The sequence below is a fragment of the Aythya ferina genome, assembly GCF_964211825.1.
Source record: "Aythya ferina genome assembly, chromosome: 2".
Taxonomy (NCBI): Eukaryota; Metazoa; Chordata; class Aves; order Anseriformes; family Anatidae; genus Aythya; species Aythya ferina.
The window spans coordinates 98,078,348-98,102,996 of NC_140297.1; the positions used below are offsets into that span (position 1 = coordinate 98,078,348).

The 24,649-nt window shown below is 39.6% G+C and overlaps 1 protein-coding gene across 8 annotated transcripts in view; it reads right to left on the reverse strand.

Moving 5' to 3' along the window:
- CARMIL1 (capping protein regulator and myosin 1 linker 1) overlaps nucleotides 1–24,649 on the reverse strand; it is a 189,244-nt gene that overhangs the window by 20,725 nt on the left and 143,870 nt on the right. For 4 of the 8 annotated variants that reach the window (XM_084507999.1, XM_084508001.1, XM_084508004.1 and 1 more), the window contains 6 exons: nucleotides 24,124–24,299; nucleotides 21,995–22,082; nucleotides 18,522–18,671; nucleotides 5,778–5,795; nucleotides 1,715–1,781; nucleotides 1,197–1,393 (listed from right to left, as the gene is read on the reverse strand). In XM_084507999.1, coding sequence (XP_084364125.1) covers nucleotides 1,197–1,393; nucleotides 1,715–1,781; nucleotides 5,778–5,795; nucleotides 18,522–18,671; nucleotides 21,995–22,082; nucleotides 24,124–24,299 — 696 coding nt within the window. The remainder of the gene's footprint in view (nucleotides 1–1,196; nucleotides 1,394–1,714; nucleotides 1,782–5,777; nucleotides 5,796–18,521; nucleotides 18,672–21,994; nucleotides 22,083–24,123; nucleotides 24,300–24,649) is intronic. The other 4 variants (XM_084508000.1, XM_084508003.1, XM_084508002.1 and 1 more) reach the window with 1 other exon arrangement.

Below are 24,649 nucleotides of genomic sequence, written 5' to 3' on the forward strand. Positions count from 1 at the left end.
CAAGATATTTTATTTTCTGGTTGCCAGCCTATTAGCAGAGCACTTGTCCTCCCGTGCCCCTGCTCCTTCCCCATGCTTACGCAGGTGGCACAGGATGCACTGAGCATGTTCAGATGGGAAGCAAGCTTAGCAATGGGGAAAACACGTGCATTCTGCACAGTTGGAATCAGATGGAGTAAACACAGATGCATTTTCCCTACAACGTGAAGACCAGTCTGTGCTCCTTCTACCTCTATACTTCTCTGTAAAGGGCAAGGGAATGGAAAGTTGGCTTGCATATCCCCCTTTCCTTCAAGGTTTCTCCACTCCCAAGTGGTGCAAAAACCTGCCTTATGTGATCTTTCCCAGCATTAAGGAAATTTTCAAGGGTCCTCTCTTCCAACAATCCTAAGGCAGCAGACGAGGCCACAGACATTCATTACTAGGCATTATAATTCAGAGAAGCAATATCTGCCCCCAGATAAGGGTTATTTTATCATATCAGCTCTGCTCTGTTGCCAGGAGATAGCTCTGTAACTCCTCCAGATCTGTCCTTACATACCCTGAGGATATACCATCACAGAAATGAATCTTCATTGATGTGGTATGCCAAGGAAATGGAACTGTGGGAACTCCATACACGTATACTTGGGTTCACACCAATGCCTTTAATAGACAGATAGTGCTCTGTTTCGCTTTTCTAAGGCAGGCTCCAGCATGAAAAGCAGATCTGTGACTGTGCAGATTTGCTGGCCCAAACATCACCTTCAGCTAGGGAGCTGTGGGAAGCTGGGTGTCACAGGGTAGCTCCTCTGAGAGCTGATAGAAATAGGAATCCATGCCAAGTTACCAAGTCTTGAAGCAGGCAGAAAAAAAAAAAATTAGGACTTAAACCCTTGCAATGTAATTGAAATGTTTCATTGTATTTCATGAGCTTCCTGTGAAAGCTCCACGTACTTCCAGAAACTGCTCCCATTAAAAAACAAAAGTAAATAAAAAAGGATAAAAGCAACCCTGGGCTTAGGCTGTGTCAAACAAGACACAGGGATTGTAATGGGGATTGCACACTGAAATACCTGAATACCAGAAGAAAAACTAAGAAGTTGTCTATAGCTTTTAAAACTTTAACATTTGTCCTCATTACTTTGCAAGACATAACTCATGGCAAAAAGCAATCAACAGACAACATCAACAACAGGATTTCAAAGTAGACTCACTGCTGCTTGGCTGGGCTGCTGCTTTTTATTCCTTTTGGGCCTTAATTTTGTGAAGTGTTCAAGTTTTCTCCCTTCTTCTGATGGCAGCTCTGAAATGAATCCAGAAGTTCGTTTGTCCGGCCTGCTGGAAGGAAACGGTGGGTCTTCTATATGGATAGGTACTTCTTCCAGTGCTTTATCTAGATCAAATTCCATTTCTAAGAGAAATCAAAACTTTCTAATTAGACTTAACATGCTGTTTAAAACAAAAAGACAATGCCATTCCTCTCTTTGGGGGTAAACAGTTATGAACACGTTTAGAGAATGTGCTCAGCCACAACACGTTCGTGAGCAGACAGAGCATTGCGAGCAAGCACTTACTACCAGACACACCAGAAGATTCATGAAACAAAGCAAGCAACATGGCCTCAAATGCACTCTGGAGGGAGGGACAGTCTTCTGTGCTTCTGAATAAAGAACTATCTAGAAGAATCTCAGCAAGCAAAGAAGCAGAAAGGTTGTAAGAAATTCTCACTTACCAAAAGCTCTGGACACCGGCCGGAGCATTCTGCTGTGGATGCTTTTCCTTTTTGACTTAGGAGTCATCTGTCAATATAAAATAAAAACAAAGGACTTCAGCAGACAGAAGAAATAACAAGGAACACTTTTTCCTTTCTACACAGCAAATCTGCTCTCAAGATCTGATTGGGTTTAATAGCAGGAAGGAATGTTTTTTTTTCCTCCCCTTCTCAAACATTCATAACTTTTTCTAAATTGGCATTTTGTTGAACTGACTTTGAAAACGAAGCAGGGAGGCAGTTATTCTTCCCATTAAAATCTCATGTTGTAAACAGGATAATTAATTTAATTGTCCAAGCATTAATTCATTGATCCCCAACTGTAAAACAAGGTAACTATTAAAACGACACCTTTGCATATGGGATTACGAGACACAGAAAACTTAAGTAATTACTGTGTCCTCTATTGCAGTTAATGACAATACCATCGACTGTCTCTTCCTTGTTCTTTCTGGCCTTTACTTTTGATACAAAATACAATTCCTCAGTTAGTGACATGCCTCTGGGAATGATTAAAATCCAGGTGTCTATGCCTCTGGATACAATCACACAGCTCACCAAGCTTCCCTAGGAAAATATAGTCTTGGAGCATGCAGCCCTTCAAAATACCATAAATACCATGCCAGGGTTAGCGATACCACCAGCAAACATATAACTTCCCTGGACTTTAGATATGCTAAGTTGTAAAGTTGCCTTTACATACATTCAGTGTATCTACGATAAGTTACGTGCTATTCTTCTCACCTTCACATTACCAGAAAAAGGAATATGCTGCCTTTAGAGCACAAATACCCAGACTTAAGACCTGGTTTTGTTATTTTTGGATGAAAGCTGCCCTTATTTTCTTACCTAGCCTCTTCTGAAAGTCTGTGTGGCAATAAAGACTTTTTGCTACAGGAAACAGGATGTTGTCAATTCTGAACCTCTTAACATAGCTCAGCATTGTGAGCCTTGTAAACCAACAGCTGAGCTGCATGTTTCCCAAGGAGTTAATTTAAAGTTATTTGGTTCCTGTAAAGATAGGTTCTCTTTGTGGCAGAGTCATATGTGCTGGCTTCAGTGACATCTGTATACTTTGAATACTTCCACTTACCATCTAGCCCTATCTCATGACTTCAAATGTGGAGTGCCAGTCAGGAAGCTGGGTTTTGTTACAGCTCACAACTCATCAACAGAATTGTTAATCAAATTTAGTATTATCAGTTTTAGGAGAGCCAGAAAAGGCATAGCTGGTACTGAAACTTCAGGCATTGTGAATTTTTAAAGTTAGGTATGTAATAGTTTTTCCTTATGGAAAGTTCAGTGCCCATGCTCACATGTACTGAATTTATGTTCCCATCTGAAGCAGTGAGAAGGATTATTATATCACTATTCACAGGGTCTTGCTCAGGGTTATGACAGATTTTTAGAATGGGAGAGGTATTACCTGTCTTCTCAACATCAGAAATGGGCAGCCAGATTACAGAGCGGGCAGTGATAGCACTGCCCATGCGACAGAGCTGTGTTTTTGCTGCCATGAATATTACTGGGAGAAAAAGATACCTTCAGCTGCAGGTTTCTACATGACATTTGACAAGCATCAGTTCATAATAAAGTAACTCTGTGATCAGACAGGAAATAGCTTGCTACCTGAGGAGATGTACCACAAAACTAATGAGCAGGCAAAGTGCTTACTGCAGTAAAAGGTCAGATGCTACTTTGAGAGCTAGCAATAAACCAAATGCAGGGTTTGTCTCATGATAAAACTGGGCTCATCCGAAACTGGAACAGCAGAAGGCATTTGCACCTCACGCGATGACGAGCTGAAGCAGCTCAGCATTTGGGGTACAGCAATTAGGAGTCACCACCAGTTGCACTTCCATCTGCACCCTATTTCTCCTGCTAATGTATATTTACACTCATTTTGGCCTGCTTGCAACTTCTTTCTGGTGGTGCAACTGGAAATTATATCAGGATAATGCTGCGATTCATGTGCTGAAGAAGATCAGGAAGGAAGACGGGAAACAAGGCTGATGGGAGACTTCTGACAGCTCAGGAACTGCACGTCCATGTCTGGAGTGCTCTTGTATGAACGCAGACAAGCTGAGAGCCCTGCATTGGGCAAGTTTTGAGGCCTCTGTGTAGTGACTTAACTCTCCAAGATACAGATCCTGACAGCCAGGAACAGGATGACTCCATCTTCCTTCCTAAATGAGAAAGAGCCCCCAGATGACACTGCAGAGCCTGTGCTGGTGCTCATAACCCTTTATCATTGCTGTAACTTGGTTACTGGTTGCTGGGGATAAAGGCAGAGGGACAGAGATGCCTGCCATTTGTTTTAACAGCATGAACATAGCAGCTACGCACACACTTTTATTGGAAAACATTCTGTTTTCTAGCCTGTTTAGGAAGTGCACAGATGAAACACTTCTTGTTAAGTGAACTTTCTAGAGAGCACGCAGAACAAAATGGGTCAAAGCACTAATTTAAATAGGCCAGTGTGCTCCTTCTACAAAATATTAAACAATCTCTGCTTCATATCTCAGCCAGTGTGAAGCATGCTACAGCAGCACAGCACGTCTCACTACCAGAGGAGATGTCTGAACTCCTAGGGAAGGATCTTGGCTCTCCTCAGTCTCAGCCCCACTTCCCATAGTTGAAGGAAGCAGCTCAGGTTGGGCACACGCACAGCTTGTGCCTTCACACCACCTCTGGCCATACAAACACAGCTCAGCTCTACTGCCTCACCTTTCAAGCCAAGGCCTGTCCAGGGGAATAGCTGTTGGCATCAACAAGGAGGGGACATCCCCTCCTTGACAGTTTCCACATCTTCCAGCAACTTTCCACCACAGCAGGCCAACTCCTGAACTTTTTCCTTGCTTTGCCTATTTTTCTGTGAGCACACAGCAGCTGTCTGGCAGAACAGCTCAAAAGATCAACTGTGTACCTCTATTTCTCAGAAGTCCTTGTGGAAGTCTGCATGCACTCATGCCACAGCTCTCTCTGGGGATGGCTCCATGGAGTTACCCCTCAGGTGTACATAGAGGGCAATTTAGAGTTAGGCAGTTTCATGTGTCCAAGCTACCTATAAACTACTAAGATCTCTTCTTAAATGGATCACTGCTCCAGATTTCTTCTCAACTCCCTTCTTCACAAAGCTATCTGAACACTCTTGAGTTTTCTTAAGTTGTATTACCGAATATGGAAGAACATCAGTTTCTTAGGGCTTAAAAACAACTAAGATCACATTTAAAATGCTTGAAGCTTTGTTTCCAGTGCTAAAAAATTATATGCCTTTAGCAACAGGGTCTTAGACACTACATTCCTTGATGGTACAGTTAATGGGAACTGCTCTCAGTGCTCAGGAATATGCCCATTCCCATCTTTTTCTTCTCCTCCTCCAGAATCATTTATATTCAATCCTAATAGAGATCCTCCATGACTCTCCTGTCATCGCCCTCTTGAAAGACTTGAATTAATGAACAACTTCTCCCTCTCTCTCAAAATTCAGCTCCCAGACCCATCAACTCCCAGCCCTCCTTCCTGCAAAACTACATAAGGATTTTCAGACATTAAGGGTGGCAGCATTCAAAATCTCAAAGTGATTCAATCAGACAAAGAAAACACACCTGCTCAAACTCAGAGATAACCCATGACATCTCTTCCACCTGGAACTTGCTATGTCAAGAAAACCCTAGTTTATGCTCACTCTTAAGCCATTGTTTCATCAAGCTGAGTGATGCTTGAACAGAAAACCCAAGTGATGGATTCTCTTTCTGAGCAGTAACACTGCTGCTTAGATCTCATCAGCACTCTGCTTTGGTTTGGTCTCAAAGTCAAGGGATGCTTTAAATTCAAAGGCTGTGCTGGCTGAGCCTTCTTGTAAAATCCAATCTCATTCCTAAACTGCTGCCTATTTCTTTTTGTAAGTGCAGATGGATGGCACTAGAGTCTCCCAGGAGACTAACACAGTAGTACAGAGGCAAATGGAGCACAAAAACGCAAACAAGTAGGCCAGAAACAGCAGAGCTAAAAAAATACTTACACTTGTACAGCAGAGAGTCTCCATGCAGCAAAAAAGAAAGAAAAAAGAATATGAATGGGGAAGACAAAGCAACAGCAGTTTTCAGGAAAGGAGGCAAAACCAGAGCTCACCAAAATAAAGAAAACTAAAGCCAAAACACTTAAAAGTCTTAGCAGGAAAGGTGACATGCAAGAATGAGGTAAAAATCCTTTGCATTTGGAGGTGCTATACACTTTGTGCTTCCAGGGATGGATGTGATCTCTCTTGCTTTATCTATACTGGGACAAACTCAGATTTTCAGATGTGTGTTTCCAGTATATGGCACTCACCAATGGTGCCAACCTGCCACCTGCTGTCCTAATTTACTGTGTTTTTTTCAATTTGCTGGAACCAGCAGTGAGAGAGGTTTTATTCTGATACGTCCTAGTCTGAAGGAGGCTTCTAAATTACAGATTTGTAGTTTATTTTGGAAAACAGGAGTGTGGAAAACAAAACAAAACCTCTCTTGAAAGGCTGAAAAGGAATGTGTGTGTACGTCCTTTTAAGGCTGAAATAATCCTACTATAATAAAGAGATCCAAAGTGACAGTATTTCTCCTTTCCATACAAAGTTTTAGAGGTGCAGACCTTTCAAGCACTTTTGGCACATTGGAATGATGCTATGCCATTAATAAAGGACGACCTTACCTCTCCCCTCCAAAATTTATAAAGAAAAAGCACAGCCATCATATGAAATGAAGCGATTCCATAGCCCATCTCTTTGGTGGCAGATTACCCATCCAGTCACACTCCTTCTCAATTTAGAGTATGAGAAAACAGTTATTAGGAGTGTGGTTTCATCTTCAAGTCAAATGAGAACTGCAGATATTTGTACAGTGTTTGTGGCAGAAGTCAATATCGTGCTCTGGCTTAAACTGCTCAGCAGGGGAGTGCTGCATTTTTAAATGTATATTGCACTGGGGTTTAATTGCCAGCACCATAAACAATCTGCTCATAACACGAAGTTCATTTTTTAGTTGTTGAGGAGGCACAAAGGCCAATTATTCAATGCTTTGACATTTTCAGCAGTAATGACCAACTTGTCACAGTTCATACTTCTAAGCTTAACTGCAGCTAGAAGTTTTAAGGATCAGACTGGAAATCTCTGAATGGCACAAGCAGCACTGGCGCACACAGAACCAGAGGACTTTTTTTCCAATTGTCCTCAGGGTTTTTATTTTTATTTTCTCTTACCATCGGAAAATTTGTGCAGGAGTTCCCATCTACCAGTGATTCAGGCAAACCTCCTCATTGCTCCTGTTTCTTTATGCTATCTTCTCTTTTCCTCTCCCCCTTTCCCTGCCAGACCCCATGTTCTCTCTCCTGCCCATCTTCTACACTACCTGTCACTAGGAAGTCTGAGGCTCCCAGAGAGACTGCAGAATTGAGAGAAACATTAATAAAACCAAAACCTTCTTAGAAATAGATCTCCAGCACACTTGAAAAACCATTCTGTACCGCAGCTTCTCTTTCAGGCAGTGCTCTTGGTAGTACTCCAGCACGTTCTGTGTAGGTAATGCATAGGCAGGGAAGTTATTTTTATTATACAAGCAGCTGGATGTGAGATTAGGACCGAAGTGCAAAGCTCTGCACATACCAGGAAACAATCCCAGGTTTGGGGGAGTTTACAGCCTGTGGTCCTGGTCCCAGCAAGGACCTATGGAAGTTCCCACATTCCAGGCTCCAGTGATCTCACCTGAGTGCGACTCCTGAGCTGCTTAAAAGTTAAAAGTTGCCAAACAGCTTGAGTAAGGAAGGAGAAGGAGGAGGGGGAAGCACGCAGCAGGTGAAAGGCTAGACAGGGAACACCATTAAGCAAAGCAGAGGCAAAGGGACTTGCCTGAAGCCACCTAGGAGTCTGACTGCACCGCAGGGAGCCTACTCCCAGAACATTTTAAACCACTGCTAAATTATTTCAGAGGTATGTGTTTTGCAAGCCATGTCTTGGGAACTGGCATCTTGTCATAAGTCCTTGTTTTGTGCGTTTTGTTTTTTGCTTTTTTTTTTTTTTTTTCCTCCTGTAAAGAACCTGACCTGCTAAACTGCCATGACACCAATCACCAAGGTTCCTCTAGTAACTACTTCTGACAGAGAGGTCACACATCTGTTGTCTCATTCAGAAACAAAACAAACAACCTTCCGGTGCTTGTCATAAAACAGAGCAGTAAATTGACCAACTTTGCTTTTTTGCATCTCAATCTTTGGACACACAGATATCTTACTATCCCAATAAAAGTCTTAGAAAATAGAAAGTTGCTACTGCTTGCTTCAACCGCTGAATGTTTTATAACGTGATTTCCAGGGTAAAACCCTTGGCATAGCTTGCAGAAATTCAGTGATGTATTTCCTACCAGCCATGCTGGGGTCCTGAACCACCACCATCCTTAGAATCTCCCCCTTGAGTGCCATTGTCCTTGGGAAGTTAACTGCAATGCCAGAACACAGGACAGCCAGCTGAGTGTTTCAGAGGATGGATGAGTTTTAGAGGAGGGGTGAGATAACAGCCACTAATAACACAGTTTGGAATCCAAGGCCAACCTGTGTTAGGCTGCTGTTTGTTGGCACAGCTGTCCTGAATGCAGCGGCTATGGCATTTTTACACCAGCAGAGGACCCAGTCCTGACCTTTTATTTCATGGTTTCGTCCTTTGTATGGAAGTACTATACATTTATATAGAGTAGATAAATATGGCATACGAATAATCCACGCATGAATTTAAGGAGTCTGCTTCTTTTCTTTGCCCTCCCTAAGAGTTAAATTTCTAGAGAAAGCTGTGGTTCAGGATTAATTCAATTAGTCTCATCTAAACCACCCTGACCTTTAGAGTCACTTTGTACAGTAATGTTTTCTGAAAGAAAAAGCGTAGTGCTGCATTAAAATAAGCTCAATAGACTTGGCCTTGAGCTCTTTCATTTTGCTAGCCAATAAACCTTTTTTTTTTTTTTCCTCCTACTTGCTGAAATGTGGCTAATGGACTGTACGATATTTTGCCAAGTATTTCCATGTATTCTTGTAATTAATAATTCTGCACTTTCATCTTTCAAGTCATGTAGAATCTCCGCTAATAAGTATTCCTGCATATGGATATCCAAGGCCTTTATTATAAAGAGTAAAAAAAAAAAAAAAGTTGCATTAGTTAAACTGAACAGTTTCTAAAACTATGAAACTGAATTATTTATTTCTTCTTCTGAATGATTATCCCACAAAGAAGCCTGCCTGCAACTATGTCACCTGCACAAGAAAAAGCAATTCCCAGCATTATCCATTATCAGTGCTGTTTTCCAGTTGCTCATGAAGAGGTTAGCATCTTCTGCGGCAGCTGAAAACAAACAAACAGGATGGTTCCAACTGATTTACTTCACTTAAAAATTAAGTACAAAATGGGGAGCTGCTGCAAATCAGATGGCAAAAACCTTTTTTTAAGCCTGCGTGCTTATGATTGTTCATTACTTTCAGCTAGCAAATGCTAATTCAAAAATTACTTGGTTCATGACCCAAACTTCCATATAATAAGACAAAAAAGCTCTTGATTTGAGCAAACAGTGAGGCATGGGCAGTTTTTAAAGATATTCTCAGGAAATTCTTTAAAGACAATGATCATATGCTTATCATGTGCCCTGGGCAAGAACATCTTCAGAGCAGGTTTGAGGCAAGGTCCTACTGAATGGGAACTGTTGTACCTGGCTGCCCTACAGCTTCCCAGGACCGAGAACCAGCATGACTTCAGTACCTCTCCTTTCTCTACACTCTTAAGTGGACAAAAGCCTCCCAAAAGGAAAAATATTTACCCAGGCAAAAGCCAATAGTCATCTTCCCACCATCATTATACCCATTGAGGGCAGATAATGCGACAGTTTTGCTTGCTCTGCAGCAGTGATATTTCAAATGAGAAACAGTAAAGGGAAGAAAACCATCATAAAGAATCAGATGCAGATTACCCTGGATGGAGACTAGTAGCCTCTCTGCTCAGAATTATGATGGCCTCTTTTTCCCTCAGGCTTACTTGAGCTGCTGCTCCTTTCTCCCTGAAATTTGCCTCAGACACCTTCCTAGGACACAGTAATTTTTAATGTCCTTCAGCCACTTTTGAGATATACTTTGTGAATATAAAGATTAAAAAAGCGTATCTTCTCAATTTTAAGTCTTGTCAGAAATTACTATACCAAGATATCTCCCTATTAAGATGGGGAGATGTCTCAATAGAGAACAATTCGATATACCCACCCTTTTTGATAGGGAGATATCTTGATAGCAAAATACCAAATATTCTATTCCTTGTATGGAAGGCAGAAATATTTGAGTAGACAGACATTTTGTTTCAAAACTACAGTTTCTTCTCTAAAACAAACTGACAGACAGGGTCAATCATAAATATCAAAGAGAGGATGGCAAAACTCGAAGGCTGATCTATACAGAGCTAGCATGTAAATAGGATACACAATTGTAATAATGATGGTTGGCCAGACAGTCATGGGAGAGCACACAAGCCTAGGGGAGACAGAAACACCAGGAAAGAAGGGGAAGATGCCTACCCTGCAAGACAGAACTGCTCACCTGCATGTGAAGAACTAAAAGTTGGCAAGCAACAAACCATCAGGTTTTGCAATTACCTGGAGCACATAGGCACAAACTTCCCCTGGAATATCCAAATGCCATGATATTGGAAAGGACCCACAGCTAATATGTACAAGATAAAAAGATGCTCAGATTAGCTCCGAATGAAACTATCCTGACTCTTCAATCACTTTGTCCTCCTTTTCTGCTCAATGTTTTTAGTTCTCTTCAACATCTGCTTATAGGGCTTTTTTTCACCACTTTATGTGCTTTTGGTTTCAGATCAGCATTCCAATCCTGTCATCACTTCTGACTTCAAAAATTCACAGTAATTTAATCTTTACTCCCATGAAGTAAGATCTTAAAGCAGGGAGATACCCACCATTTTGCAACGAGGATTTAGCTGACCTGAATAACAGGAGAAAAAAGAATCTATTTACCTCTAAGTTTCCCTCTAGTCTGAGAGAAATGTTCTGAGAGAAAGCATGATAAATTTTTATATAGGATTATGTGACACAGTTGTCTGTGATAGCAGGGATGAGATTTGATGACTCAGAAGCTCTCTCTCAGCCTTCTGGCACTATGCACACCTGCTTTATTTTATAATTTCTGAGTCCAGTAATCTAGTTCATTTTAGCCTCCTTTTTTGATGACAAAACATAGCTCTATAACTGCCTTCCTTAGTTCTGACACTCTCTCTCTTCTTCCTGTGAGCAACTGTTCTTCACGCCACAATATGAGGTCTCAGTCTTGCCAAGCAGAAAATCACAAGCTTCCTGTTCTGCATGAAACAGGAGCAATGAAGCACTCCCAGGAAGACAGAATTGTGCTTGTGCTATTTTTAGGAGGCTTTCCAGATTTCAGAGTAAACAAGCCTGCTCCACACAATGCAGACAAGTAACCTGGAGCAAGCTATTCATTTGAGACACTGGCAGAATCAAAAAGCAGCAGAACCCATACTGAAAGCCCCTCAGCCCCCTGAGAAGGTCAATTTGCCAGGTATTAATTGAATCAAGAAGCACTAAGGCTGCAGACAGATGTGTGCTATAGGAGCAGCACCACCAGAGGTTATTCTCAAGCTCTTTGCTACTGTCTCTCTGCTGAGGGCTCCTGAATCTAGGTTTTGCCAAGAACTCCTCCAAAGGAGCTCCTGCTAATCAGCTATGGGAAATACCAGGCATGTTTTTTTAAATAGGAGCTGTGGAAAGGTGAATTCTGGATGGGATGGAGCAGCCAGGGGTGGCATGATCTGTAGATTTCACAGCTACATGAGGAATACCTTTGTCTACCACAGACTAACTTCTTAGTAGTAATCTCCCTCTTAAAACCACGGCAGGAGAGCTAACCCTCAAGTTTCAGTGAGCGCTTTGAATGCTCCTTTAGTGTGACTTTTTCACCATGTGAAATAAAATGATGGAAACTCAGTAACTGCAAGACAACTACTGCCACAAAAGACAAACCTACACAGCCTCCTCTCCATCCTCAGTATAAGTCTGGGTCTGTTCATGCAAAACATAGCATTGCTATTGGGGGAAGACAAGCTCACAATAGAGAAGTGTCACGATGCAAACAGAACACCCAACAGCTGCAGTTCATGACATTCATTTTAATCTAAAGAGAAAACAGTCTGCAATTTATTTATTTATTTAAACCCAAGCATGTAGTGCTAGTACTAGAAGCAATTCACCACTGCCTTCATTTATTTCACATTGCAGCAGCAACATACCGTAAATTGTGAGGAAGAACTCTGGACTCTCACTCAGAAATCTCCGTTGGTTTAAGAAAAATACATTCTATAGCAATTATCTACTGCCTCCTTCCACTCAGAGACACCAAGAAAAGGCAATGAAAGTTAGTAATCTTTTAAATTGTTTCAGCTGGGAACACATAACCCCTCATGAGCCAGAAAAAGAATGTAGTATGTGTTCAATGCATGTAACAGGCATTGAACAACCACACATAAGGACCTCTAAGGGTTGTAAGGTCACTGCAATACTCTATGTAAAGGCACTCAGGGAAAGATAACAAATATGTTTGCAACAGGTAACAAATACTTGCAATTAAAATTAATGCAATCATAATACTGATGGTTAGGCTAACACACAAACTTGCAAATGAACAAGATACTCCCGGATTCTGCCAAATTATCACACCAGCTCCTTTTGTCTCTTGCTTTCTCAGACTTGGTGCTGTATGTTTAGGGAAGGCTTAGCCTATGCTGTGTGCCTCCTGGTGATGTTTTCATACGCTGCCCTAGTTTGGGCTGAGTCAGAAATATTACTAGTCTCCCACAGAGGTAGATTTGCTTACAGGCTTGTGATGGAGCCTTTTCAGAAGCCCAAAATATTCCCATATGCCATTATGCCAATTTCTAGCTTCCCACAAAGCACTGTATTTGCTGTACATAAATGGCCCTTTTCTGCTAATGTATGTAAGGGAAAAGCTGAGGTGTCCCCATCGATTCCATCTGGCATTCATCCGGGCTGCTGCCATTGCCCTGGGCACTCAACCAAAGGACCAAGCATCCTGCAAACTGACCCAGGAAAGGAAACTTCTGGAGAAAGCCTAATTTTAAGGTGAATCAATTCCCACACCCAGTTTGTAACGTGGCTGCATGAACCCTAATACAAGTGTGCGTGTATGGGCTGAAAAGAAGAAACTGTGTACAGGAGAAGTGGAAATGCCCTTTACAGCCAGAACAATGTTTTTTGCTGGATTAAGCTGGTTGTAGCACTAAAGACTTTTTTTTTTTTTTTTTTTTTTTTTTTTTTTTTTTTAGCAAGGGAGAACATAAGGAATCTAACAGTAATGTCTTTTTTTTCTAGCAAGTATTTAGTCTTTCTTCCAAAAAGCTGCTTATCTATGACTGAGAGAATTCTGCTGCAGGCAACAGAACATCAAGAATCAGATGTGGTAGTAGGTGAGGGACCTACATATTTCAGTTTTTCTTCCTACAGTGTATGCACACGTGTACATATGAACACGTCTTTTTCTCCTTCCTCTAGTGAAAGTGACTGGAGGGATTTCTGTTGCTCTAATTTATTTTGGCTTTTGGGGATGGGGGCTTTCAGGTAGTGCTTTGTGAATTTTCTGAATTTTGGTGTGGTGAATTAAATTTCTTACTTATTTCTGAAAACACTGAGATCTACTTACACTTAGTCTCTTCCAGAACCTATGGATTGATTGGTCTTAATCTGGATATGAACTCAATGTGCTACATTTTTGACAATGGGTAGTTAGCCCATTTCCAGGAAAAAAATACATGCACCTCCCTACAAAAGTTCTGTTAGTTCTGCAAATTATCTTTTCTATTATACAGGTGAAACCTGTTGTTCAATAAAAGCTATAATATTAATATAATGCACATGGGATTTTTGTTATTGTTGTTTTGTTTGCTTGTGTTTTGTTTGTTTCTAAAGAAGCTTTCTTCCATTAAAGCCATAGCACCATTTCTATGGTTAAAGTTAGAAATCGATCAGAAATGACTACAATTCAACATTCATCACAGGCAGTCCTTTCCTATTAGCTACAAGCATTTTTGCAAATACATAGTTTACTGTTCCAGCATTTCAATCTTACACTGAAATCCTTTAAAGAAGATTTATAAGCAGACTTGCTGTGTATTACAACCTACAATTCCTCTTCATTTTTCAAACAAATTCCTATCATGCCCCTTCATAATGCAGATAAATTAATAAATAAATGCTTTTTTAAAAAATAAATGCTTTGCTCTAAAAAAAAATAAAATACTTAGTGTGGCTGTATGCTTGTCGCTGACTACAGTAATAACAATATAGAACTGAAATGGATATTTTATAGAGGAAAAGCACACAGATTTCCAGTAAAAACAAACAAACAAACAAAAAACTGTGGCCCTCAGTTTTTCTTTACACTGTGGCTTAGCTCTGGTGACCTCCTTTTTGTATTCAGAAAACCAAATACTGGTATGGAACCTCAAATGTTGGAGATACAGCAAACTAACAGGGCATGGTCTGTTTTAAAGCTTGCCTCAAGCTTTTAGCTTGAGAATTTAAAAACAAACAATTTTATTATTTTTTAAAGGCCTTTACAATGCAACTGTCTAGCAGTCTAACAAAGATGCACTGTCACTTTTTGTTGAGGAAGTAAGCACTATTCAGTAACTCTTACTTCTGCAAAGAAATAACATCTATGAAAGAATAAATTACAACTAGATGCATTAAACCCAATGAAATCAGCCAGTATCTACCTACACAATTACATGTACCAAGATTCATGACATTCAACCTTAGAAAAAGGGGTGTTCTGTTTAGTTTTAAAATACATGTATTATTTTAAAATGTATCACGTGTCATATACACACAAACATTCTGAAAAAATCTGCTCTTTTATGAAGTTAATTCTTGATTGAGTCTAAGCTTTGAAAAGCAGGCCACAGTTTTTCCTTTAATCTGAGAAAAACGAGAAATTTTTTGTATAAAGACTTGCATTCCATTTTATTTGCATGCAACTTTTATCTAATGACTTATTACTATCGATGCAGCTCTAATTAAATGTAGACAAGTAAGACAGCTGTGGATTATGGAAGCATCAGTTTACTGCGCTGTGGCTCTGGGAGATCAGAGGTTCTCGAGTCAGTAACATTCAAGCTAGCATGTCCCATGCCAGACCACTCAATCACCCTCAATGTTCTTCACAACCCCTTTAATGGACTAGCAAACTCTGATACAACTGACAAATACAACTGACAAGTCTTTCATATCTTGGTCTCTCTGGACACAGTTAAAGGCTAGGATGAGAACCAAGTCCTACACTGAAGCTAATCAGCTTTAACTACTCAATTACTGTATGCTATTTAGTATGTCCTAATTCCCACAACAAAAAATAAAAACAGAAATAAGATTGAAAAATCCTTTTTATTTTATTTTTTTCCCCTCTCCTCCTCAGTGCATTTTAAAGGCATATTTGTGATATTTCATTCTGTCTTATCAGTTGAGGGATATCAAACTCAGAAGTGAACGGATGGCAACTCTCTACCCTGGCATGGGAATCCCCTGGGCTGCAGCTGCTCTTCACCCTACTTGAGAACATGTGGGTAGGCTTTATAACAGACCAGGACCTCTTTGTTTGCTTTGTCTCCATCATCTGAAGTTTCAGACCAGTACTCTGGCAGTCCAATAAACCTTCCTGTCTTACAATTTCAGTCAGTGTATAAGAACAAATAGCTCATAAGCATTTTATTCCAAATAAATCTACCTCACTCAAAATTATTCACCTAGTTACAGAGCTTCACAATCTCTCTGTAACCAAAAGACCAATCAAAAATCAAAACTGAACCCAGAACCAGACTTTCTCCAATTTGTTCAAATACAGTTTCAAGGGGGGGCTGGCGCATAACAACAAGCTGTTGTATACATTGCCTCAGCCAGAAAACTGATCCTCAGAAGGCTCACTGAAGAAAACAAGAACAAGAAGAACAACAGGCTTGCTAAAAATAATGGTCTTGCACGTCAATCCAGTTGTGCAAAAACCAGCTCTGCCAAAATGGTGGTCCAAGCTCAGCACTTCTCCAACAAGCCCAAAATCTCTTCTTGCCCAAACATTTTGCCAAATAACTGGAGGAAAGTAGTAAGGATTTGTGGAAAATGAACTGCTCAGAAGAGGAGTTTTCTCATCCCAGTGACACGATCAGTCTCATTGCATATTTAATAATCTTTTGATAACAGGAGATAGGTGCACAAACATGCAGAACACCAAGCTGCAAACCAATGTTTCCCATTTGAGGTTTGCAGAATACACAGCCAGGTGCACAAGCTACTCGCACAGCAAAGACGTGCTTAGGGATTTCCAGTGGCCAAACAAGGCAGTGTTCTGGATGAATGCCATTTTGGATGTGGGCTCTAAATAGCTATTTCTCGTTTAAGATTAAAAAAATAATCAAAGGAAATTAGGTTCATAATTCTGGTTCATAAAACCATATGCTTCTCTTTCTAGTAAAATCTTTCAGGAGCATATCCGTTTCCTGCACTGACCAGCTCACAAAGCATTTACTGCTATCCCCTTTAGAAGGCTGCTCATTTCCATGCATGATGCTTAAATGCCACAAATCTTGTGATTTTTTCTAAGACAGTATGTGAAATTCATACAATTTTCCCATAGCTTAAATACATGACTTGTAAAGTACTACCCTTCTAGGTGGAGTTCGTAACTTCACGTAAGAAATCTGTTCTTAAGATGCTTTTAGTAGTAAAAAGAGCACTAGCTCAGTAAAAATACCTGCATTACTCCGCCTCCCGGGGCTATCTATTTATCTGTGTATTTTTACAACAGCAACCAATATTACTTGCACCCAGGATGCAAAAAGCAGCTCTTAAAAAATGATTGCAGATTTTAATAAATGGATTCTTTTGCACTGGCTAAGATTACCGCCTTGTGTTTATTTGATGCTTCACATTCTCTTTAGAAATTAGGTAATGCTGAGAATCTGGGTCACAGGGGTGTTTGAATCTCTGTGTGTGATGAGGGCGAATGAGGCAAATGAAGAGATATATAAACACTTCTCAAGGTAAGTACAGTTAACATCTAATGTATCTTTTAGAGTATAGACATCATCACAATCCCATTATTTTAATATGACCAAAGTGAAAGATAACAACACAGCAATATGATTCTTTCAGATAACCATGGTGATGTGAGGTAGAGACGAGCTATTTTTAAAATTTTCAGTATGACTGTTTTTTACAACCTGCAAGAATAAATTTAAAGAGGGAAGGTGGGGGCCAAAATGAGCACTTAGCTTTTTTCTTTTTTTTTAATATATACAAAGACAGCATGCAAAAAAAAAAAAAAATACTTGCAGGTACAGGGTTCAGATGCTAGATATTTTACTGGAATGTTTCCCTCCCACAGGATTTAGGGTTCCAAATGATTACTGAATGTTAGCTATAGAAAGCTTATGCAACTTGATAGTACCACTGATGAGCCAGCTGATGCAGTCCACAACGCATGCCTCACAGGCATTCGTGATGTTCAGACAAATATTGCATCAAATCAGATGTTGGTAAGGTATGAAATTTGGAAGGGAGAGAGAACTATTTAAAGCTGGTATTTCCAATGTTGGTGTGCTTTCTTTTTGTACCTAAGCCAGACTTACAGACAATTGCTGCAGAGAAGAGCAATCCTGCTCCTTCCCTTCAGCTGTACTTGTCTGACTTTGCAGTTAATCTGTTCAAAGAGGTGAGTCAACAGAACTTCATCTACAAAAAGATGTAACCCTTTTTTTTTTCTGCTATTTTATCTTCTTGTGAAAGTACACAGACAAGGAGCCAGGTAGGAGGGCAGAGGAGGAAGACTGTCATGTACAGCAGTGACCACCTATTATACTGACTAAGTTATAATATGGAAGTGCTACCTTAAATTCCCATTTGCAGTAGAGTTCCACAAAAGACTGAGCTGGGTGGAGGTGAATTTGAGATTGAAAACAGTTAGCAACCTATTTATTTGGAATTCTATCAGTTTACGTCTTGTAAAGGACGGCATGGAGCCATCTTTATTATAAAGTCACAATGGGATTTTATAAGGCACTTGAATGATCTATGTTCAGCATTCTTACTAAATCTCACACTCCTCGTAACTCAATTACTTTTGAAAAGCTTGCCCTGTAGGATCACTTGCAGCCTGGTCTTAAGGTTTTAAGACTTCTTCTATGCATCCAGAAACTGATTTAAAAACATCAACTTATGTTCACGGCCAAAAATATGACTTCCAGGCAGCAGCAATTTTTGTCATGGTTCATATAAATCCACCTCAAGTAGAATGAAGACAAAAGCAGAAATCAGCATGCAGTCAAAGAATAGCATGGTCCAATTTATTCCTGCAACTGAACCTCTATGAAACTGTGGCCAATGAATGAGACATTTGTTGTATTTGTGTTATTATAACACTGCATGCAAGAGAATGACCTTTGAATAGATACTAGGAAAGGAGAAGTAGGAAAAAAAAATATTTTCCTTTGCTTAGCAGCAATATGTAACTCAGACAAAACGTTCACAAGCTAACGTGTCGTTTTTTTTTCTTCCAGAAGCCAACTCTTACCTTCTGTTTCCTGATTCCATGAAACAGCCAAATGGCACTTTTAGAAACATTTGTCTTCCAGTAATTTGTAAACTAAACAGGCTGAGGAAATGTGTCTTACCATACAGGTGTCCAGATCCTCTAAACGTTCTACCTCTGTCAACTCCTCAACCATGATGATCGAGCGTTTAGTTGGTTTTTCTTCAGCTAACTCAATTTCCAGTGATTCCTGCTGTGGAAGCGGTTTGCCACGTCTGGTCAAATGGTCAGCCTGGATCAAAATGGTCAGTCAGGATAAAGACAGGAACATATCAGTCAAAGTTAAAGAAGACAAACCAAACCAAATGAGAAAATGTGGGGGAGCAATCACGGATCCTAGAAGATCATTTTAAAAGCTTGGTTGTGTATGTTCATCTTCACACAGTTTTGGGGCAAGGATTTTTTGATGGAAAAACCCTTCCATTACACATTCCAAGAAGGAAGGGAAAAGTCTAATTAAAAAAAAAAAAAAAAAAAAAAGTAAAATAAAAGACATCATACTTTTATCTTATAATAATATTAAGGGTCTTCCTCAGCATTTATCCCGTCTTTATGATAAAGAAAACAAAAGGGGTGGAAGAGAAACTTTGTTATGTATCTTTTTTTTTTTTTTTTTAAATTAAATAATACAGAGACTTACAATTTCAGTTAATGTCAAAATTGTAAGCATACTGTATATGTGAAAAGAAAAGGTAGAATAATTTGTTCTCCATCTAATAATTATTATGCAAAACAGTTACTTCCTATTGGATGAAGGTGAATTTGTCACTGGACTGGAATGACGGCTGTTCAGAGACCAGTGACCACAACCCAATTAAAATCTTTATTAGCAAAAGTACAAATTGTACTCTTGACTGGGTACAAAGATTACCCAACCAGGAGTACAAATTCCCACCCCAAGCAATAAGCATCTTTGAGCAGAATACCAAAGCTAAGGCAAATTATCAGTAGCCTGATGGCAAATGATCAACATCCAAGTGAGAGTAGTATGGAAAAAAGGAAAAAATAAAAATTGAAAAAAAAGGATTGAAGAGCAGGAATTCTTTCGTGTTCATTAGACGGTCAAAATGCTATGATCCTTATTTAAAAAATGGGACAGCTTCGGTTCTGTTTCGCTGAAGAAATAGGTAGGAATTAACACAGAAAGAAAAAAAAAAAGGAAATTGATAGATCCATATGATAAGGGTGTTTTGTTGTTGTTGTTGTTGTTGTTGTTTTTTAAGTATCTGAGAGGAAAAACTCAAACAATAATAAAATGCATTATCAGATCTGCATAACCAAAAATTGTTGCTAAGAATATAGAGAATACTATAGAAAACACTCTGGACTGTGATTAAAACAGAGTGAGTTCATGTAGTCAGTAAAATCATGAAATATTTTCTAGTTCTGTTGGTAAAGAGAATACTACATAATATTCATTAAGAGCAAGTGATTGAAGACCAGCTGACCCAAATAAGTTAGTTACAGAAGCTTTAGAAGTGACAGCTAGGGAGAGCTGTAGTCCACTGCTCAGCATCAGCAGAACTCCAGACAACCAGTGGATTGTAGTTCTGTTTAACATCAAAAGGGTAAACAGATGACCCGAGTAAATTATAGCTCATTTAGTCTAGCATCTGTTTAGGCAAAAACAATTGGAGAGCTGTTACGGATTTTTCTTTAATCACACTAAAATAGCTGGAATAATAACAAATGCTAATCATCACCACTTTAGGCAAACACAGGTATTGTCAAGCAAGGCTCATTTCTCAAATGTGCCTCAAACACAACTGTGTCAACACAGCACACATAGATGTTTGTAGGTGGCTGAATTACTACTGCCTGACACTCCAATTTAAGGAGTTGTCACAGAACTGTATCAATGCATTTAATCTTTGCTTTATTAAGATCTAGCTGTCAACTCTCAAATTGCAGCTCTCAATTGGAGATTAACACTGACAAATTTCACAGTTCTTCACGAGCATTTTTGAGATCCATGCTCTTCAACATCGTCATCAATGGCATTACCTGAAAAAATCTGCAGCTAGCAGAGAGATGGGAGAGTGCTATATAAGGACACGCTACTTATGCAGGCCACAATGGATCACATACTAAATCAACTCAAATCAGGTGTACAGCTCCTTAAGAACAAAGAGCACTGGCCACTAGCTATGGACACCATCCTGAAAAGAAGAGACTGACAAGCGTCCAGAAGCCATTGCTGGGGAGGAGATCAAATCCAGATCCAAAACGAGTCCTGAAAATGAGCTACCACTGAAACTCCAACAAAAAGAAGGGTTTGTTATGTCTTTAGCTGTATAAATATGAGGAGAAAAAAACATCGGGCAAAAATAATTTCACTCCTCTATTCCCTGTTGGCTAAAACCCAGGCTGGAATAGCCTGTCGGATTCTGTATTTTAAAAGAGACTGCTAAACAGATGGAGAAAGTGCCCAGGATTGTCACTGAAGAGACTCAAAGGCTGGAGAAAATGACTTACTGTGCAGGAGTCAGGGTATGCCCAAGTTTTGCAATGCCACGAGACAAAGACAGCCCAAAGCTCCTGCCAGCTGAGCCTGCTCCAGAACCACCCGGAGCTAATGAACATGCCACTCACACAGCACCCTGATGCTGTTACATAGCTCCTGAGGCCAGAGGTTGTATCTTTACACAATGCTGCTCTGTATCATGGGGACACACCCTTAAATAACTGACTTTTTTTTTTTTTTTTAAATAAACTAAAAGTTTTGTTTTTTTTTTTTTTTTTTAAAAAAAAAAAAAAAAAAGAAAATAGTGTTTTGATTCCTGTATAGAATGGTAGAGAAGAAATAAAGAGGAATTTATGGTTCTCTAATCTTATGGAGAAAAGCATCTGAAAATCTCATGACTGAAAGCTGAAGCCAGAGAAATATCAATTTGTAAAGGAAAGCAATTTCAATCAAGAGAATGACCACCCACTGGCTTCTTTAAAAAACAGTACTGGATTCTCCTCACAGAGTCCCACTACATAAGAAATCATAATGTTTTTCTGTGGATAAAAAAATGTTTATTTGTCCTTCTCTTGTTGAAGCAAGTACCTTTATCACAAATAACAGTGCCTCCTGGCAGCTTAGTACCTTCAAATAACACCCAGAGCATTTCCTTTCCTGTGTTTCCATTCCTTTCTCTTGAAACTTGATACCTACATTTCTGAAGTAGTCTCAAGATGTATTCATTCAGGAAATAAGGTCTCAGCAGCTTCCCTCTAAAGAATGAGATTTCACTCCTTTCAAGAGCAACCAATCCCCATCATCTTGCCAGGACAACTATGGGCACTTAAGAGTCAATCTTACATCTCAAAGGCATTTTTAGCTCTATATACAAAAATACTGAAAAAGGTAATAAAGCAAATATGTGACACAGCCTTTTTGAGGCTTAAAGCAAAGCAGCACAATGATTATTTGTCAAATTATGTCAGTGATACCAGTGAAAATAAGACCAATTTCAAAATGGAACCATGCTAGGGAATAACAAAGTCATGAATGTAACAGCACTGTTGAGATACCCGGTGTATTCAGATATTAGCCATGCAAATACTCACCAGTTTGTGATGGCAGTGGGAAAGTGCATCCAGAATTTCATCCACAACTCGGTCAGACAGGAAAGAAGCCACTGTCAGCTTTACTTCACTGTGTGAGGATTAAAAACGAGACAGAAATTTTTAATTCATGGAGGAGAATTTTGTCTTTATGACACGTTCAACAGTACAACGATTATCCCTGGTGTTGTCACTTCATTTGAAATAAAATATTAGAGGGTGTGAGGATACATGACTGCAGGTTTCAGAAATAAACTTATGAATCACACAAACACAAGAGCCTCTGTACCATATTTAACCTTCTAACATTCTTCTAACAGCTGAAACGAAAACATCTGGGTACGAGCTGTACAAAAACCACATATGAAATGCAGTAAGGAACACTCCACCACTGAAGTCAGAGAAACACAAATGTCAGATGAATAGGAAAGCATTGCCTAACACTACTACACTGAACAATTACGATCCATTTCCAGACATTTCCTCAACTTCTTTTTGTATTTGCCACTTGAAGGGCAACTGTACAACACTGATTCTCCAGTCTTTGCCATCACAACTTGGTTACACATTGCTTTGTCTTTTTGCCCTAAGCAACCACTTTCTGTCTTACAAGCTTTGTGTCAGCTATTCCTATTACACCAAACTACACGGGACACCAGCACATCAGTACACTTGACTGAGGTTTCGCTAATAACTTCCCATCAAGGAAATGTGTGCCTTGAATTGCTCCCTTGGGGTCCCTTATTTGGCCAGAGTACAAAAGGCTCAGGCTGTGGAGGGTGGTTTTACAGCTGACAAGCATGTAAGCCTGAACTGCAGCCTGAAGCTCCATCTCTCCTGAGCCTTTGGTTTCGAGGTCTGCTGCTTCAGCTGACCCTCTTAAGTACCACAACTTTATTGTAAGGTTCTTAAGCATGAATTGAGTTGCTTTGGAATAACAAAGCAACTTCTGTCTGGCGCTAGAATTATTGCTGCAGGAAGCCTGAGGAAGAAAGGTAAGAAACTCCTTCAAAAGGTGATGCAATACAACAGAGGTAGTCTAATGACCAAGCCACAGTGAGAAGAGAATGAGAGTGGAGATTTCCCTCCATTATCTTCATAGTGACTTTAGATATTATAAAGCAGGAAGGGTTACTGTGTGACACCCTCACCCCACTGACAGTCTTCACTTTATAGGTGGAAGGGGGGAAGGGACACTGTTACTGTCTCAGGACAGATTTGTTTGATAGGATTAAAGTGAAGAAAAATAACTCCCTGAACCATTTTAAACACTCTGAAGGCATAGCTAAAGTCTTTAACACGTTTTCCTGCCAATTTTGCTGCACCCAGCAAAACTGAATTCTAAGTCTTACTGTTTTTAAAAATAAGCACTTCTTCCTCTTCTGCAAATATATAAGCATCTCCATCCAAAATGACATGTTTTTTCATCATGTAGAAAGGATTTCTTAGCCAACTGATGGCAACTGCAAAGGTTTAAGTACAGGCTAACCATGTTATATGGCATAAATATGTACTCTTTTATACATTTAATGTGAAAATAAATATGTGGTAGAGGGTCAGGTAAAAGCCACACCTTTCTCTCTCTCCCTCTTTTTGTTGTTTAGAGGGAATTGTAAGCTGTTTAAAGTAACTTCTTGCTCCGGTTTGAATATCCAAGTTTCTGTTTTTCATCTCCCTCACTAAAAAAGGTTTAAAGTGATTGCTATAGCTACAGGGCAAGACCAAATGCAGCAACTGGCAAAGCACTGTCAATACTAAAAGCAAACAAGTGCAATTTCCTTCTATTACAGTAATTTAGTGCTACCTGAGGACATCAACAGGTTAAAAAAAATGTACCAGTCATGAAAATGTTATTTGCGCAGCATAAACCCAAACTTTTATTAAAGAAACCTGAAACACATGCATTAATGCTCAAGTTAACATCCCTGTAGATTCCAAATATTTGAATTTCCTGAACTAAATTCACTGGATCCATACAACAATTTCCTGCTCTTTGAATGTCTTAATACAGTGTCTTGTGACTCAGAAAAGCATTCTAAAATTCTTCTACTGCACAAACACACACATGCACTCAAAATAGAGTCCTCTCCAAACTCTATAGCCAATTTTATTAGTTTAGCTTTTTCAAGTACCTGATTTTATTGAGGATATCAATTCCAGATTGCTCCAAAAGGACATTTTTCACAAAAGTGCGTGGGATGGAAATCTTCTCAGTGCTGGCCTCTATCAGGTCTTCACGGATATGAGCTTTCTTCATTACATTTGGGCAAAGGTTTTCCGCTGCATCCACCATGGATTCAAGGAGCGTCTGTGGCACAGTAAGCAAAAGTAAACATCAGGTAAGGATGTCTTCATTAGTTAGATCATACCATTACTCTGTTGCATAGCACTATGATACTTCTAGACTTGCAATTTTTACAATTTTACTTCCTAAACTCTAATCCATTTTGCAACCCAGAGGCAATATAAAAGGCCTTTTAGAAAACAAAGCTGAGGAAGAACAACATACTTGTTTTGAAAACTACCTATAACTGTACTTGTTTGCCTTTTCAAATCTGAAACATTTACATTTTTGTGTGTTTAACTGTCAGAACAATAGCTGCCCTTACGTACCTACCACATGCTGCACAAGCAGAGGCTCCTCCACTGTACCAGCCT